The 19,091-nt window shown below is 38.1% G+C and overlaps 1 protein-coding gene across 4 annotated transcripts in view; it reads left to right on the top strand.

The window, feature by feature from the left end:
* The window catches only part of MYO5A (myosin VA), a 183,936-nt gene that overhangs the window by 134,774 nt on the left and 30,071 nt on the right, over window positions 1–19,091 (top strand). For all 4 annotated transcript variants that reach the window (XM_072808558.1, XM_072808557.1, XM_072808556.1 and 1 more), the window contains exons 24-28: window positions 92–240; window positions 6,381–6,494; window positions 13,305–13,448; window positions 13,693–13,746; window positions 17,513–17,740. In XM_072808558.1, the coding sequence (XP_072664659.1) occupies window positions 92–240; window positions 6,381–6,494; window positions 13,305–13,448; window positions 13,693–13,746; window positions 17,513–17,740 (689 nt within the window). The remainder of the gene's footprint in view (window positions 1–91; window positions 241–6,380; window positions 6,495–13,304; window positions 13,449–13,692; window positions 13,747–17,512; window positions 17,741–19,091) is intronic.

Genomic DNA, 19,091 nt, shown 5'->3' with positions numbered 1-19,091 from the left:
TGTAGAGAAACTGGAAGTCAGCATACATGTTTGTACTCTTGAGTTCTGTAGAGCCATCTTTGTTATGCTTTTCCCTTTTGTTTTCTTTCAGAGACTATGGAGAAAAAGTTAGTGGAAGAAACAAAACAACTGGAACTCGATCTTAATGATGAAAGACTGAGGTATCAGAACCTTCTGAATGAGTTTAGTCGCTTAGAAGAACGATATGATGACCTTAAAGAAGAGATGACTCTGATGGTGGTGAGTCAAACATTTGCTTTTTTTTTTTTTTTTTAATGAAAACATTTAAGCACATACAAAAGCAAATAGTGGAATGAATCCCCATGTATTTCATGTACTCATTACCCAATTCTAAAATGGTCAACACATTTCTTTTCTTTTTCTTTCTTTCTTTTTTTTTTTTTTTTTTTGGTTTCAGATGTATTATTTAATAATTTATCAGTTCTGTATAAAACCCAGTGCTCATCACATCACAGACTCCACCCAAAATTGCTAGAATTCATACAGGAATTCAGCAGTGTGCCAGGATATAAAATCAATGCACAGAAATCAGTTGCATTTCTATACACTTAAAATGGTCAACACATTTCTACCCCTACTCTATTCCTCCTACCTACCTCATCCAATGGATTGAGTTGTTGTAAAGCAAATCCCATGAATCATATGACTTTATTCATGAATACTTAGTAAAGTCAAACACTTTAAAGACTTTGTCTTACGTATTGAATGACTTCATGTAAAATTTACACAGAAAGCATATATTTATGTAATTATTTCCTCTACTAGTTTTTATTATAATTTCAAAGTTGTATTCCTACAAAAAGAAAATTCAGTTTCTATTTGTAATTAAATTATCTATTTCAAGAACTCTTCTTTATCTACCAGCTACCTTTTGTATTTTTAATAGTTCTACATAGCCTCTCTCTTTTACTTAACCTACTGTCAGGAAACAAAGAGTTCTCTAGCTCTCTTGTTCCCTGTAAGTATCGGCCTTGAAGGTAACCTAATGGTACAGATGGCTAGAAATGCTCTGAAATACCTCTTATAAAAAACAAGATAATTTGATATCTGTAGCATAGAATATTTGCTTCAACTTTTGCTTTTATCTTGATCCTTGGACAATGTTTTTTAAAATGTGGCATTTATCCCAGATCCCTGGGTGGCGCAGCGGTTTGGTGCCTGCCTTTGGCCCAGGGCGCGATCCTGGAGACCCGGGATCGAATCCCACGTCGGGCTTCCGGTGCATGGAGCCTGCTTCTCCCTCTGCCTGTGTCTCTGCCTCTCTCTCTCTCACTGTGTGCCTATCATAAATAAATAAAAATTAAAAAAAATAAATAAATAAAAAGTCAAAATAAAGGAGATTATGTAACACAAAAGAAATGAAATAAATTTGTCATCTGGAAGAGAGGAAACTAGTCTCAAAGAAGTTAAAAAGCTAATTTAAATGCCACAGTTGGACTGTTATTTCAAACCTTGTTACTCTATCCTGATTTATATGTGACAAAGTGAAATTAGAAGTAGGAGTAGGTCACCATTACTCTTACTGACAAACCAGAAAGACTCTCATTATGTCTTGTCTTCCTTGATCTCCCTGCTGCACTTGGCCTTGTTGAAATCTTTCCTCCCTCACATTCTCCCATTCTTAGCTTTTTCTAGAGTCCTTTTCCTCTGTCTTTGAATATCATGTTCCCCAGAGTTCCATTCTTGGGTGTATTCTTCTTACCAGATAACCTTGCCAACATTTTTGGTTAATCTATGCTTTGGTTATGGTTAGAGCTAAGTTTCATGTCCCATGAGGTGTTTCTAGAGTTACTTAGGATATTAAGAAGTGGTATTGGGCAAAGAAATGATTAGGGTCAAATAAATGTGGGAAGCACTAGCTGAAACAGAGAGAAACAGATTTTTTTCCTAAAGGATTTCTTGGATTCTTTAATACTGCATGCCTTGTAAAAAACAAAACAAAACTGCATGCCTTATGAACCTCAGAAAATAAAACGAGAGAAATACGTCATGTATATGTCACTTTCTGAACATGCCCAGAAATCTCTGTGAGATTAATGTGTCTCCTCCTTAAAGAGGTAACCATGTCTAGAAAAGACCCTCCAACAGAACATGAAAGACTCCTAACTCTGGGAAACGAACTACGGGTGGTGGAAGGGGAGGTGGGCGGGGGGTGAGGGTGACTGAATGACGGGCACTGAGGTGGGCACTGACGGGATGAGCACTGGGTGTTATTCTATATGTTGGCAAATAGAACACCAATAAAAAATAAATTTATAAAAAAAGAAAAAAAGAAAAGACCCTCCAGTAATAATGGCCATCCTCCAGCAACTTAGCAGGGCTATTCCTTCTTGCTGGGCAAGTCTCTGCCTGCTAGCTATTCTGTTCCTGCAGTGCTGTGGAAAAAGAAAGACATAATCTAGTTCCAGGGGCAGTTCAGCTGCTTGATTTCTGATTTCTCAGCCTATAATCCTCTCCACTATATGCCTGTGACTCATTGTCACTCCTCTTGGTTAACAAAATGGTCAGAGGGAGAGAAAAGGAAAATAACAGAGGAAGGAAGATCAGAATCTGCTTGCTTCCTACTCAGCTCTTCATTAAGTCTCCTTTCCTAGCTCCAGACATAGTCTGGAATCTGTAGAAAATGTTTGCCAAGAATTACAGAGAATTTTTAAAAATGGACTTTATAATTTAGGATTAATTAAATAATAGCAATATCCTATTTTAATGTTTAGGTAGAAACTTTGAGACTAATAGATGGGTACTTGGCTAATATTTCATTGACACTCTTCTGCAGACGGCACTCACTGTGGCAATGCTTAGAAGCATTTTGTGGTAAATAGATTCCTCAAATGGATGTCAGGAAACTTTAAGGAGGGGAATTAATAGACTGCCTCAGGACTCCCGGTAATCTATGTGATAACATGGGCCAAAGTTAATGCCACTGATTACAAAGGACTAGATTTGTTGGCCCTGGTACCAAGAAGTGTTGTAGGATTTTTCCCCATGAACATTCAGTTGTAAAGTAGAGGCAAGGAAGAAAACACTAAATCCAGGGCCAAGGAAATTCAAGCAGACAGTGAAAGGATAAATGAGGCAAAGGAATGCAGGCTTGTGAAATGTTTGAAGATTCACCCCAAGTAAGGAGGGAGTCCAGCATGTCAACAATGGGGTCATTAACCTTGACAAAGGGAGTAAAACAGATTCAAGAAGAGAAGGAATTATTGGAGACATAACAGATTAAAAGAGGAGGTACAAGATGCAGATCTTGAAGGGGTACTTGATGATCAAGTAGGATGTCTGTCCTTGTAATTGTGTGGCATACGGACTAAAATCTTGGGGAACAGAAGGCCGCGCACAGCGGAGTTGTTACATCACTGCAGGGTCCTAATGCTAGGGCAACATCACTCAACATTAACTGAGTCCTTGTTACATTGATAGTTTAACCCTCACATAAACCCTATCAGGTAGATAATATTATTATTCACCTTTTCCCCATTAATGAAATTGAGCCCTGGAGAAGTTGGGTAAGGAGCAAGTAAGTGGCACACCTAGAATTCCTACCCAGCTCTCTCTTACTTCAGACCCAGAACATTTTACCACTACCCTGTATCCCAAAGTTACAATAAATAGCAAATATATAATGTTGCTTCTAGTCACACCTTAAGGTACTTCTCGCTTAGTAACACATACATGAGGGAAAATAGAAGTCTCACTCATCTTTAATAAGCTTATTAAAAACCTTTTTGAGGGTATTTATATGGACCTACCTATTTCTCATAATGACACAACCAATTTATTAATAAATACTTTCCCATACAATTGTTGGCTGGGGTAGGAACTTTAAGTAAGGTTGCCTGTGTACGCAAACAGTAAATCTGAGCACCTTTGACTTTATGTGGGTTGATTTCTCCCTGCCTGCTCAGTAATTTCAGAAGCTCTGGTGCTCTTGGGTCTTCCTTATGCACTGGGAGTACAGGTTGGGATGGCCCGGGAGTCTTTCACCTGCTCCTAGATGCTGGCTTTCCTTTGGTCATATAGATGGGCCTGGATATGGAAGAGGAAGAAGCAAAGAAGCTCTTTGTGACTTCTGGCTCCTCCTGCAGCTGGGAGAAGTAGTAAAGGAAATTGGCAGATCAGAAAAGCTTCCACAGGTCTGTCTGAAGTTTCCAGAATCAGTAACCCTATGAGATGCAGGCCCCTAAACCTATCCACCTCTTTTTGCAGGGGGCACCCTAGGAGCGAGGGCACAAAACCCAGCCTTTTTAGTCCTTCTTTCTTCAAGTCATTCTCTAACCCCCTCTCCTGCAGAAAGGAACAGACTGCAATTATTTAACTTTTCTGTTTTCTTTTTTTTTCTCTTTTTATTTTTTTTATTTATTTTTTTAATAAATTTATTTTTTATTGGTGTTCAATTTACCAACATACAGAATAACATCCAGTGCTCATCCCGTCAAGTGCCCCCCTCAGTGCCCGTCACCCATTTACCCCCACCCCCCGCCCTCCCCCCCTTCCACTACCCCTAGTTCGTTTCCCAGAGTTAGGAGTCTTTATGTTCTGTCTCCCTTTCTGATATTTCCTACCCATTTCTTCTCCCTTCCCTTCTATTCCCTTTCACTATTATTTATATTCCCCAAATGAATGAGAACATATAATGTTTGTCCTTCTCCGACTGACTGACTTCACTCAGCATAATACCCTCCAGTTCCATCCACGTTGAAGCAAATGATGGGTATTTGTCATTTCAATGGCTGAGTAATATTCCATTGTATACACAGACCACATCTTCTTTATCCATTCATCTTTCGATGGACACCGAGGCTCCTTCCACAGTTTGGCTATTGTGGACATTGCTGCTAGAAACATTGGGGTGCAGGTGTCCCGGCGTTTCATTGCATCTGTACCTTTGGGGTAAATCCCCAGCAGTGCAATTGCTGGGTCGTAGGGCAGGTCTATTTTTAACTCTTTGAGGAACCTCCACACAGTTTTCCAGAGTGGCTGTACCAGTTCACATTCCCACCAACAGTGTAAAGAGGGTTCCCTTTTCTCCGCATCCTCTCCAACATTTGTGGTTTCCTGCCTTGTTAATTTTCCCCATTCTCACTGGTGTGAGGTGGTATCTCATTGTGGTTTTGATTTGTATTTCCCTGATGGCAAGTGATGCAGAGCATTTTCTTATGTGCGTGTTGGCCATGTCTTAAGTGTTCCTCTGTGAGATTTCTGTTCATGTCTTTTGCCCATTTCATGATTGGATTGTTTGTTTCTTCATAAGCTTTCTGAATGCTAATTTCATTGGTATCACATGTCATAAATATGTCACCTGGATTCCATGAATTAATAACCCAAGGACTTCAGAAGGTTTTTGGAGCAGCTTTCTTGCCTCTGCACTGCTCATCCTTCCCATTGCTGACTCCAGAGATTCAACTTCATGCCCAAAAGTGACAGAAATTATCATCACCTATGTAGAACCCCCCTTTTTTTCTATTTATGCTCAAATACAGTGCAGTAAAATGCTTATGCTATCATTAAACATATTTCATGAGTTTTTTTATTAAGTTTTATTTAATGGCAACACTGAAATCAATGTTTGGTTGCTAAGGTTCTTATACCTACACTTCATCCAGTTTGATGGGCCACACACAACTTTAAAAACCCAAAGAGTGGGGCGCCTGAGTGGCTCAGTTGGTTAAATGTCTGTCTTTGGTTTGAGTCGTGATCTCGGGGTCCTGGGATCGAGCCCCACATCAGGCTGTCTTCTCAGTGGGGAGCCTACTTTTCCTTCTCCTTTTGCTGCTCCCCTGCTTCTGCTGTCTCATTCATTCCATCAAATAAATAAAATCTTAAAAATAATAAAAATAATAAAAAATAAAAACCCAAATTGGGGGCTGCCTGGATGACTAAAGTCAATTAAGCATCTGCCTTCAACTGAGGTCATGATCTCAGAGTCCTGGGATTGAGCCCCACATCAGGCTCTCTTGCTCAGCAGGGAGTCTGCTTGTCCTTCTCCCTCTGCCCCTCCCCCTGCTCATGCTCTCTGTGTCCCTCTCTCTCTCTCTCTCTCAAATAAATAAAATCTTAAAAAAAAAAAAAAAAAAACCCAAAGAGGACTCTGCTAATAATCACAGGTGATTTTTGTTTGAGCACTTGGTTTTTTTGACTATTTTTGTCATGCCCTGCTGGCGCATCTTTCTCTTTTTTTGAGGAGCTCAGAAAGTAACCCTTTTGTAAGAGTTTATAAGGACAAAATGGAACAGACTATTTGGGCAAAAGAGCAACAAGTCAGTGAGTGAGGGTTAGAACCAAGTTAAGGTGGATGCTGTCTTAGCTATAACTGGTTTAATTATATAGTATTAATTCTACTTGGTTTATTTGCCTTGCAGAACGTGCCTAAGCCTGGACACAAGAGAACAGACTCCACCCACAGCAGCAATGAGTCTGAATACACCTTTAGCTCTGAAATTGCAGAAACTGAAGATATGCCCTTGAGGACAGAGGTACATTTTAGATACCTATCACTAAAAGTAGGATGTGACCATGCTGTTCTTAACAGAAAGCATTTCCATTGCAGAATGGACCTCATTGCCCATAAATGTAACAGTTGTTTCAAACTCTTTATATTTCATAAATCACCAATGGGTGCTTAATTAGCTTATTAATTATTACATATATTGTCTTATATGTACTTACATAACTTATTACATATGTTTTTTGGCCAATAGACATTTTAATTTTTAATGTAATATTGATGACAAGATTTTCCCTTTTGTAATTCCCTTTCTCATCTTAACATGTCCTAATACAAAAAAACATAACCCATCATAAATTTATTTCAGACTGAGGTAAATTGTTTTAATAGTAAGGCTTTTGTCCTTGAAAATTATAAATAACCAGTGCCCAAGAGTTTAACAAAACTGCTGCTTCTGTTTGATAATAGTTTTTACCAATTAATTTTTGTCCACAAAAATGCAAGAAAAATAGCTTATAAATCTGCCTTAGTGTTTGTGTTATGTGGTATGATATCAAAATGATACATTACTGTAACTCCAAGAGTACAGTGACTTTAAGGTAGATTGTTCCCAAACCAATTCTCAGATCTTCTTTTCAAATATGATATTAGTTTCACTAATGGGTAATTCAGGCAAAATTCTTCTATTTTTATATTATGTTCTGAGAAAATGGCCAAGTCGGAAATAGAATGCTTCTGGCTGAACGGTGAAGAAAATTGAATGATTCTTTCCTTTGTCTTAGTTTTACTCAGGAATAAAAAGTTTCTGCCATCTCATTCTGTTTATTTTAAGGAAAAATGTCATATAGTTGGCATCATACATTCAAGAACCCTAAGTTAACTTATCCAAGGTCCCAGCTTGTCAGTGGCTGAGCCAGTATTCTAACTGAGGCTGGTCTGTGGGTCGCTCCATACTCTACTTGCTCCCATGCGGGGGTTTTACATGTAGTGCTGCAGTGTCGCTTCTCTCTACTGCTAACATTAAACTGTAGACTGTTGATAGAGTTTTATGGCCACCATATAGCAGGATAGAGGTTGTTCCTGTTATTCATTGCTTGTGACAAATCATCCCAAACTGCAGGGGTTTCAAGCAACAGCAATTTATTAATGTTCACAACTCTTTGGATTTTGACTGGACAGTTTTTCTGCTTTACGTGGTATTGCCAATAGTTTGTAAACTCTTGGTACTTGGAGCACCTCCCTGCATCCCAGCCCAAGGAAGAGAACCTCGGGCCTCTCCAGGTGACTTCTCTGTTCAGTGGCATGCTGAATGGACTCTAAAAGTGTAAGAGCAAAAGATACCAGAGCTCTTGGGGCCAGGCCCAGAACCAGCACAGTGCTAATTCTGCCACAGTCTATGTCATGGAAATTACAAGGCCAGCCCAGACTTGGGGGAAAGGCAGTGGACTTCATCTCTTGATGGGAGAAAAGACAGTTGTGTTGGGAGCAATCATTTGTAACCATCTTTGGAGACTACCACCAAGTTAGATCTTGAAGATTTCAAAATTATAGCCTCTCAGCCTCCAGTGGATATGAAAGTTTTAGGATTGTATCCAGTTGGTCTTAATGGGAGCACTCACTCCCAGCAGTCCGAGGGAAGTATGTTTACAAACTATTGGCTTCAGTGTAATACAACTTGAACAGTTCCTGCAAGGGAGGGGAAAACCATGACAAAAAGTGTGTATTTGCTGCAGAGTATTTTGTATTAAACTCAGGGCATGGTTGCCTGGGTGGTTTAGTCAGTTGGGTATCCAACTCTTGATTTCAGCTCAGGTCATGGGATCAAGCCCCATATCAGGCTCTGTGCTCAGCATGGACTCTGCTTGTCCTTCTCCTTCTGCTCCTACCCCTGCTTATCCTCCTTTCCTCTCTTTCTGTCTCCAAAATAAATACACAAAATCTTTAAAAAAGAATTAGGGAAAAAAAAAAGAATTAGGGCAAAGAGGCTTCTTATTGATAGTTCTGTTTAAGGACATTACATTTTTAACCTCAAAAACTCCTCTGTGCTTTACCTAATTTTTACTAGTAATGATATTTGTTGGGGTCTCTACTCTTTTCAAGTTGTGTCCTAATTCTTACAGATTTGAGGGGAGAGTTAACCTTTTTGTTTCTAATTCTCACCCATATTTCCACTGAATCTTTTTTCAAATTAAGAGTTAGTTTAGGGGTATCTGGGTGGCTTAGTTGGTTAGCATCCAACTCTTGATCTCTGCTCAGGTCTTGATCACAAGATCGTTTGTCCAAGCCCTGAGTTGGGCTCCACAATGGCATAGCACCTACTTAAAAAAAAAAGTTAGTTTAGAGTTGGATATAGTATTTTGCTCATCTCTTTTAAATAATGAAGCATGAATTGTGCTGCAGAAGTCACAGACAGATCTGGAATACTGTGTATTGTCCTTCATATGTATTGACCATCAGCAGTAGGTCATGCACCTGGAAATCTCTCAATAATGGGAAAGGCTTTTCACTGAACTAGTCATATTATTCCTTGTTACTAAGTGTATGCATCTGAAATGTGGCTGGCTCTAGTTAGAAGGGTTGTCTTGACTATTGGACAGACTACAGTAACTCTCCTCCTTGGAACTATGTCCATAACCTGAGCCTCAGCCTCTCTGTGCCTCAGTTTCCTCACCTATGAAGTGATATGCTATGATTATTATCTTACTTTAGAGTGATGTTTTGAAGATTGAGATAATTCTTTTAAAGCACTTTTAACAATGTTTGATACATAGTAAGCATTCAATAAATCCATGTTTTTGTTCTAATAAATAGGCTTCCAGTGACTATCCTACAGTTTTGATTGGGTGTGGTCAGAATCAGAAAGATAGAAATCTATAAAACTGGCAATAGAAGAAGAGAGATTGATTATCAGAAAGGAAGTTGGATGGGAGAGAAGTATCAGACTAAGACTATGGCTGTGCATTTGCACTTCTGATTACTTTTGACCTCCAGGTTTGCATTCCTCACTGCAACTAGTTCTGTAATGGCCAGGTTTACAAATTGCCCCTAACAAAATAAAGAAGCATTTCTACTATGTATAGTATTCCCAAGCAGTTCCTTCAGAATCTGGTCCCAGGAAAATAATGGGCCCACTCTTGGTTATGAATTGATTCTTCTTTTTTTATTAAAATAGAGAAGAATTTTTCATACTGTTTTGAAACATGGAATTCCAACCTCAGTCATGTAATGATAGCAAAATTTGATGTTAAAAAAAGTATTGATGTCTTTCTAGCTTTGCCAAACCTGTGATTTGTTGTTCACAAGTTGGGCTGGCACCTCCATTGCTGTTTCCCTCTGGAGAACTCACCTGCCAGCTCCACCTGCTGTGCAGCCCTCCCACACCCACAGCATCTTCATGGTCTGGAGTGGCATTCTTTTGGAACCTTTGCTTCTCCCTGCTGTCGTGCAGCTTTCTTAGTAGTCACTGACTAACTATCCCAGTTCTGCTTCCGTCCTTCTGCTTCCTCATACCTGTCAAACCTAGGGAGAAGGTCACCACAACCGTCTCTCAGCTGTTGTTAGCAATAATTCCAGAATGATTGCAGATCTACGCTGGTAATTTTGTGAATAAATTCTCTTGTCTTCCGGATTTTCCTCAGATGAGAGACCATGATGTTTTAGGTCAGTTTCAAAGCTTCACTCTTTTAGAAAAGCCATGGATGATAAAGTCCTTTCTACAAAAAGAAAGCAAAGCAAAACCTCAGAAACTTGTCTCAGCCAGGTGGCCCAATATTCCCTCTTGCTCATGTGGCATGGAGAAGAAGTGGTATCTCTAACTAGATGTATCATTAGGGATAAGAATGGGCACTGTGCAGAGCGCCCTTAAATAATTACCAGTCATTGTGCCTCAAGCAATTTTGCAGTTGTCAGATGTTATTTTTTTTGTATTATTTCATCTCCTATTTTAGTATTCCTGTCTACAGGGTTTTGCTTTTATCCGGCAGTCAACTAATTCTTTATGTAGTATTTGCTAATATCTAAAGAGTTACCTCATCCCATTTTTAATGTTTTTTTAAAGAATGAGAGCGAGCAGACACTAGCCCAGGCTGTGTGGGGGGCAGAGGGAAAGGGAGAAAGAAAATCATAAGCAGGCTCCACACCTAGCACAGAGCCCGACACCCGGCTCAGTCTCATAACCCTGAGATCATGACCTGAGCCAAAATCAAGAGTTGGATGCTTAACCAACTGAGCCACCCAGGCACCCCACCCCATCCCATTTTAATGAGAAGATTCCTTTTAAATGAAATGCCTGTTCAAGATTGAGAGGGATGATTCCCAAATGGTGACGTTTTAGGTACAATGAATGAAGTTGTGAGGTGAAGTCTATTATAGCGTAAAAAGAGATTAAATAATTAAAATTTTCAGGGACACATACTTCATTAATAGATGAACAAACATTAAAAACACATGAATAGAATGTTTACCTTGTAAATAAGCTGAACTGCAAATATTTGTGGGATGTATAGAAATGAGTTTTAATATGAATGAAAATCTATAGTAATTTTACATTCAGGCAGGATGTTGTATCTATTCTGCTCAGTCAGGACAGACTTTATGGCAAAGATCTTATACCTAAACTTTTTCTTACTGTTGAACATTACAAGGGTGGACAGTAAGAAACAGTCCAGGTCTAGCTAGTCTGTGGGTTAATGACCCCAATAGCCTACAGATAAATGCCCCATTACATAGTTTAATTGATTCTTCTGAGATGTCTTTTTAGAACTGAAGCAACACTGAATTCAGCACAAGAATTCACAAAAGACTAAAGATAGCTAACAAATATAAAAAGTATTCAACCTCAACAAAAGGCAAAGAAATGTGAATTAAAACTATAATTAAACACACTTTTGGTCTATCAATTGAGCCTTTTTTTTTTTAAATAACAGTCATTGTTGTTCCAGGCAAAGTGGTGGTTGCTGGATGGAAGTGGAAACTAATTTAGCTTAAAAACATTAATATTTAGGTATTTATGTACTAGGATATTTATTTTAGTATATTTCAGTAGCAGAAAATTAGAAACAACTTCAGTGCCCATCAGTTAGGTAACAGCTAAGTAAATAATGGTACACATGACAGTTTAGCTATTAAAAATTATGGTTCCAAATATATTGTAAATTTGGAAAAGTTGTGATATAATACTAAATTTAAAAGACAATACATTATAATGAAAATATTCCAATTACTTAAATCTAAAAAAAAGGAGGACAAAATTGTAGGTTTTCTCTGGGGGTATGATTATGGTTTTATTTTTTTTTCTTTGTACTTATTTCCTAAACTTTATAAAAAGCTTATTTTGGGGCACCAGGTGGCTCAGTCAGTTAAGTGTCCGACTCTTGATTTCATGATATGAGGGTTGTGAGATCAAGCTCTGCATCAGGTTCCACACATAGTGGAGATTTTCTCTCTCCCTCTCCCTCTGTCCACCCTCCTCCTTCTCTCTTAAAATGAAATAAGCTCATTTTGCTTTTATGTCTGAATAAAAGCCTTTTAAAAAATTGAAAATCTGAAATATGAGGCACACTAATCAATTAAGAATTTTACTTTGACCATTCATTATTGCTGTTCTCTCTCTAACAAAAAGAGACGATTGTTTCCATTAAATCTAATGACACAACTTTCTCTCCTTACCTCATTAAAAGTTCAAACCTCCTACTATAATCAACTAAATAAATAAATAAATAAAATAGGGGCAAAAAAAAATAAAAAAAAAAATAAAAGTTGAAACCTGAAGTAAGCAAGGTATAATACTTATAGCAGTCTCAACTTCCATGATGGTGGTTTCTCTTTCCCTTTGCTCAGCTTTAGTGTATCTCTGTTTACACTAGTAGTTCTCACCATGCTTCTGTTCTAGAACCAACTGACATACTTGTCAGATGCTGCTAGGTTATTTTTCACCTTATTAAGGGCTATGTATATTTTAGTTTTCCAGTTTTCTCTGTCTGATCTCAGTATATTTATGCTAGCACTTCACCTTTTCAAAAATCATTTTTCCTGAAAAGTAGTCCATGCTCATTGTAAACAATTCCAATGTAGAAATGTGTAAAGTAGAAAATGAAACTTTCCCATAGTACCCCCCCATTCTCCAAGATAACCATTGTTGGCCTTCTAGATTGTTGTATGCTGTATGGTGGGTATATTTAAAAGTCATGGGCATTTGTTTTTTTAACAAAAATAAAATCATAGTGTAAATACTTCCTTGCAACTTGTATATTTCACTTAATACTTTTATCTAGGACATACCCACTTGTGTATATCTATTTCATTTTTTAAACAACTATGAAATATTTTAACTTGACTATACTACAGTTTAAGTAGCTCTTCTATTGACTGACATTTGGGTTTTTTTCCCCCAGTTTTTTACAATTACAAAAAATGCTGCAATGAACATCTTTTTCCACATATTCTTGTGTACTTGTGTAAGACTTTTTGTGGGATAATTCTTAAATGTATATTGTTAGATTAAGGAGTATACACATTTAAATTTTATTAAATACAGCTAACTTGCCCTCTTAAAAGGCCTACTTATACTTCCACCAGTATTATATAAGATGCTGTTACTAACACATGGCATTATTGATCTTTCCAGTCTTTGCCAATCTGATGGGTAAAGTAATGCCTCACTGTTTAATTTGCATGTCTCTACTCATTAGCTAGGGTGGATGTGTTATTTGTATATTACTTCGCCATTTATATTTCTTCTATAAGCTTGCTATATTTCTGTTGGACTGTTCATTATTTTCTCATTGGCTTGTACATCTTCTGGATCATCTTGACCATCTTATGATTTTTGGGGGTTTAGGAGCCAAGTGAGAAGAAGGTGCCTCTGGACATGTCATTGTTCCTCAAGCTCCAGAAGCGAGTCACAGAGCTGGAGCAGGAGAAGCAGGTGATGCAGGATGAGCTGGACCGCAAGGAGGAGCAGGTGCTCCGCAGCAAGGCAAAGGTACGCAGTGCTACCCCACCCCAGGGCCGTGCCCAAACCAAGCACTGAGTGGGACTTTCTGCACTCTCTTCTTTAATGGAAACTCAGCCCAGAAGTACTTTATCCAAGCAGCATTTGGTTCTTGTAGTGAGGGCTGAACTTTCCTCACTGTTTTCTGCAGAGTAAGGAAATATTCTGAGGAAAAATGTGACAATTAAAGTATAACTACTTATTTATAAAGTTTTTAACTTTACATTTTCCCTAGGAAGAAGAAAGACCACAAATTAGAGGTGCAGAACTGGAATATGAATCACTCAAGGTAATGGGAAGCTTCAGCCCAAGGCTTTGAATATATTGTTTTGGCAAGTGACCTGCTTAGAGTTTCTCTTTTTCTCAGAGAACATCCTTAAGGACACCTTAATTCAGTCTTATTCAGGAATTACTTCTAGCTTCATGTTATTTCTTTTCATAGATTCTATTTCCTATAAGCTAAAGTTCAGTCTAAGCAGAAACAGGAGGAGTAGCTGCCATCTGAGGCTCTAGAAGGTAGGCAAGGACATGGATTCTAATGTCAGATGGCCTGGGTTCAAATGTTAGATCTGCCACCATATAGCTGTGTGCAAGTTATGTATGTTTTCCATACCTCAGTGTTCTCATCTATAGAGTGAGGTTAATAATACTATTTATGTTATAGGACTGTCATGAAGATTATATGAAGTAATTCATGTACACTGTTTAGAATAGTGCCCAGCACATAGTAAGTACCCAGCAAATGTTGGCTCCTGTCATTATTCTCATCATTTTTTTTAATGCCTGTACTTTACATATCAGCTTTAATTCTTAAAATAATCCTGCAAGTAAGTATTTTAGTTCCCATTTTACAGATGAGGAAATTGAAGCTAAGAAATATAAGTAACTTCCCTAAGATCACCCCACTAGAAACTGACAGGAACAGGATTTGAACATAGGTGTCTTTGGCTCCAAAGCCTGTGCCCTAACCACCAAACCCCACTTGTAGAGAAAGATAGCTCAGTATTAGTTTTCTAGGTATCAGAGTAAAAATGTATTCTAACTTATTTTAGAAACTGTTGGGAGGAGGAAGATGAAGGTAGAGAGTTTTCTCCTTAATGGTTAAAAGCAGTGTCTGATTAACAGGTACTATGTGTCTCTGGGCAGTTGAACAGGAAAAGGCTCTGATTAGGAAGGAACAGAAGTTTCTGAAATACAAAGTATCTTGGGTAACCCAAGAGTTTAGGTTTAAAACAAACAAACAAGAGCCCATTCCTTGATACAGAGTAGGTTGTGCACCTGGCTGGCTCAGTTGGTAAAGCATGTGACGCTTAATCTCAGGGTCATAAATTCGAGCCTCATGGTGGGCATAGAGTTTACTTTAAAAAATAAATAAATAAAATAATTAAAAATAAAATCAGAGTAGGCTGTTCTCCACTCAGCTCCTTCCTTAGCTTTCCAGAATCAGAACTTTTTGAGCCCTGTGAAGTTTGAGCTATCAGGCTATCAGCTATCAAGACACCCCCAGCTTTTTTCTAGGTTATTAATACATTATTTGTCTTAAATTTATCTTTCTCAGACATTTTCTGCTTGTGTTTATTTTTAACTATTTTCTCCATTTGTAAACAATAGTCTGGAATAACTAGAAAACTATAGCAAGATTTATGATTATAACCAAAGCTAAGAATTAGAAAAGCCACAAAATAGCATAAGAAAACTCATTAAAGAGAATTTTTTATGTCTATTTGAGAATTCTGAGGGTCTCCCTAAACTGTTATAAGGATTTTTGTATTTTTTTTTTTTTAGTAATATTACTTCAAGTCTGGTCCTGATATATTAATTCCTAACAGTGTTACGTGAATTTGTGTTAGTAGAACCCTGTCTTCTGTGGATTTTCCACTTCTTATGGTCCAGACCTGCTGATTACTGCTTCCTTTTGAGGCTACATGGCAGCTTGATACAGGGAATGCCTGTCCTCCACCCCTGTCCAACCCACAGTTCCCTTATCAACCCCTTCCCTTAAAGATAGAACTCTTCCACTGACATTTAATAAACACTTGACTAATAATACCTTGTATTTACTTTACAGTTTGAAAAGTTTTCCTGCACCTTATCTTATTTAATCATTGTCAAACTTCTGAGATAAATTATTTCCTCCTTAAAGATTATTAAACTGAGGCAGAGAACAGTTAAGAGATTAACAGAGTCTGGTCTTGAATTTAGGTCTCCAGACAGAAGGAAACTTTCAAAACAGCATTGATTCCTATTGTCACTTGTTTGAAAATTAATTTTTATTTAAATCACTATTTTAAAATACCCTAGAGAACCCTTTTACCCTTTCTAAATTATAACATGAATAAATCTATTGCTCCTTCAGTGAAAGTACTTCTCAGGTAATATTTATGTTTGCAGAGAAAGAAAAGAGTGGCAGCAAAGTGTCATCTCTATTATTCTGACTCTCTGATGCCTTCTGTACCTTTTGTCTAGAGGACCAACTCATGATATGGGTCATATAAGAAAAGAATCAGATGAGATGGAATGGCACAGGCCAATGGAAGGGGAATAGGACTGTCATCTCCAACTCTTTCCCATCTTCCTGCCTCACAAAAATGAACAAATAAGACATTCTTTGGAATATGTTAAAAGTGAAGCCTAGATTAAAAAAAAAAAAAATTAAGCCCAGATCACTAATTTCCCAAGTATATTAGCTCAGTATTTCTCAAAATACGGTCCCTTGGCCAGCAGCATTAGCATCACCTAGTAACTTGTTGGAAATGTGCATTTGTAGGTCTCATACCAGACCTTTTGAACCAGAAACTCTGGGGGTTGGGCCATGCAGTCTGTCTGCAAGTGATTCTGATGCACTTTAAAGTTTGGGAAACATCGCATCGGAGCTTAGTGTCCAAGTAAAGACACTCATGTTTTCTGTTGCAGAAATGAGCAATATGAATCTGATTATCAGTTGGTGGGAGACTGGGGATAGGAAGGCTTACTCATTTTCCATAAGAATAGATTAATTCACGTGAAAGAAAGGGTTATATATTCTTATACTAGAAAAAAAGACTATAAATAGTTTTACTATAACTGTTGAGAGGTCTGATGTGGTGCTACAAACCCAAGGTGGCTTGTCTGGAAGAAACAATAAAATATTTTATCTTATACCCAAAAGTATCTCACTTCCACAGTCATAAGGCCTTGTGTAATGTGCTAAACAAGGCAGCATGGTGCCTTCAGAGGCCTGTCTGCTTTACCGTTTCCCAGCCGGTATCCTGAGACATTTCTATTCTAGCGTCAGAACTCTATTCTGGGTTGTCATTACCATTGTTTCAGCAAAGTTTGCATAAGCAGAGCTAACTGGTGGCATGAGGATGTCTGGTAGTTTGTGAAAGTATGGAGGGATAAAGGATGAGTTTGGCCATCTGGGTGGGAAAGGAATCCATCCTTTCCTCCCACTTCCCAAGACTTCTGCCAGCAACTTCACAAGCCTGTCATTCACATGTCAAAGTAGTTTGAAAAATACATTGTTTGTTGTCATCAAAACACTAAATGGAATTTTATTAGTTTAAGTGATATGTTAATTTTTTTATTAGAAGTTAAAAGTCTAAGATTTCAATAGTCTTTCCATTCTGTTTTACAAAGGAAATAAGAGGATGCTACTCAAGATTTCAGGGTTCTGTTCATCTGAACTATTCATTGGAAATAACCTGACCAGCTGAACCCTCATACTTGCCTTATATTTACCTGCAGAGAAAACCTGGGCTTCTGAGGAATGGGCTAAATTCTCCCCATAGGACTCAGCAGTCTCTCCAGGCCTGTGAACACACCCTAGGCAGGCCCAGAATAAATGTGGCTCTGGAATCTGGGTTGATGAAGCAAACTGCCATTCGCCTTGCTCAGCTACACTTGATGTTAGCTTCCTTGATTTGCAGAACAGAGCTCCCAGTAGAGCCTGGAAAGCTGTTTACTAGGGTAGCTCTGGTGATCTTTCCCACCAGAATTCTACCATCTTAGGAGAACACGAGCATTCCAGTGTAAAGTTGAGGATAACAGCAGTGAACTATTGTCTCTTCATACAGCGTCAAGAGCTAGAATCAGAAAACAAAAAACTGAAAAATGAATTAAATGAACTTCGCAAGGCCCTTAGTGAGAAAAGTGCCCCAGAGGTGACTGCTCCAGGTGCACCAGCCTACCGTGTCCTCATGGAGCAGCTGACCTCTGTAAGTGAGGAGCTTGATGTCCGCAAGGAGGAGGTCCTCATCTTGAGGTCCCAACTGGTGAGCCAGAAGGAGGCCATCCAACACAAGGTAAGCATGAGTGAGTGACCAAAGTGGGTGTCTGGAGACTGGCCTCTTTCTTTCTATCCTTTCCCTTCAATTTATAATGAACCAAACACTTATGAGCATTTTTTATCTAATTAGCATTTAGTTTAAAGGATATTGTCCAAAAAAATGATATTGTCATTTTAAAAAAAAAATCTCAATGTTGCTTTAAAACTGTTATAAATGCCAATTAAAGTGAGCAAAAAATAAATGAAAACCAAAATGATCTCCCATTTCTCACTCATTAACAAAGGGCTTTTAAAATTAATCTTTAAGTAGTAATCTGGCCATGATAAATTTTGATCAAAAGTACAATCCAGAGCTCTTGGCCAGCTCAGTCAGAGGAGCATGTGATTCTTGACCTCAGGTTCATGAGTTCAAACACCACATTAAGTATAAAAATTACTTAAATGAATAAAACAAATAAGTAAACTTTTTTTAAAAAGTAAAATTCTGTTAAGTACAAAAATCCATAGATTGTCCTGCTGTGTGAGAAGACATTAAATAAGACTTTAAAATTACTTGTTGAAAATAGCCCATTTAACTGGAAAGACAACATATAAAAGGGTTAGAAATGAGATCAGTGAGTAGAAGTTCCATGCAGATGATTTCTGCTCATTTTAGGGAGTTCTGTCTAATAGGGGGAGCTGTCTCAACTGGGGAGGGGCTGCATGTAGTGTCAACAGAAAGGACCCATGCCACAGGGTAGAGGTAACCCTTCAAAGTTCTTCCTGCGCTCGGGTAATTTGAGACCATTGCTGCCATGTGTTGGTGATAAAGGGCCTTTTTGTCATTTGCCATCGTAGAGACTCTGGGTAATCATCATAAAACCTGGCCTGTGTCCCTATCCATGTTCATGCAGCAAACGAAGTGTTACCAAGAATTAGACAATCAAGTATTCCAGCTTCAGGACATACCATATAAAAAATGACTATAATATATAATGAACTGGAAGATCTGAGAATACTTTCCTTGAAATGGTAGTTCTGCATGTGGTTAAAATAATGAATCTGGCATATAACATTTGGTTTTGAGAAAGATAGCTCATACTGAGGTCGACACTGATCCAGAAAATACCAAATTCTGAAAACAAGAAATTTGCGACTAATCTTGAAAGGAAAAAATATCCCAGGAATGAGTGGATTTATATAAAGAAATGGGCTTTCTTATTTTAAATCACAAACCCATTCGGGCTGAAATGAGGAGATTCTGGAAGGGGAATCTCTCCTTTGGCCTGGCCCTGTAGTCTCTCCTTTCCTGAGGCTTTCTCAGTGTGGTTTTCATGACTACTGCTGTGGTTGGGCCTTAAGATAGAAGACTGTCTCTTTATGCTAGC

The sequence above is a fragment of the Canis lupus genome, chromosome 32, assembly GCF_048164855.1.
Source record: "Canis lupus baileyi chromosome 32, mCanLup2.hap1, whole genome shotgun sequence".
Classification (NCBI taxonomy): Eukaryota; Metazoa; Chordata; class Mammalia; order Carnivora; family Canidae; genus Canis; species Canis lupus.
Note: the sequence above shows the minus strand (reverse complement) of the source record. Positions and strands in the feature narration are given on the sequence as shown.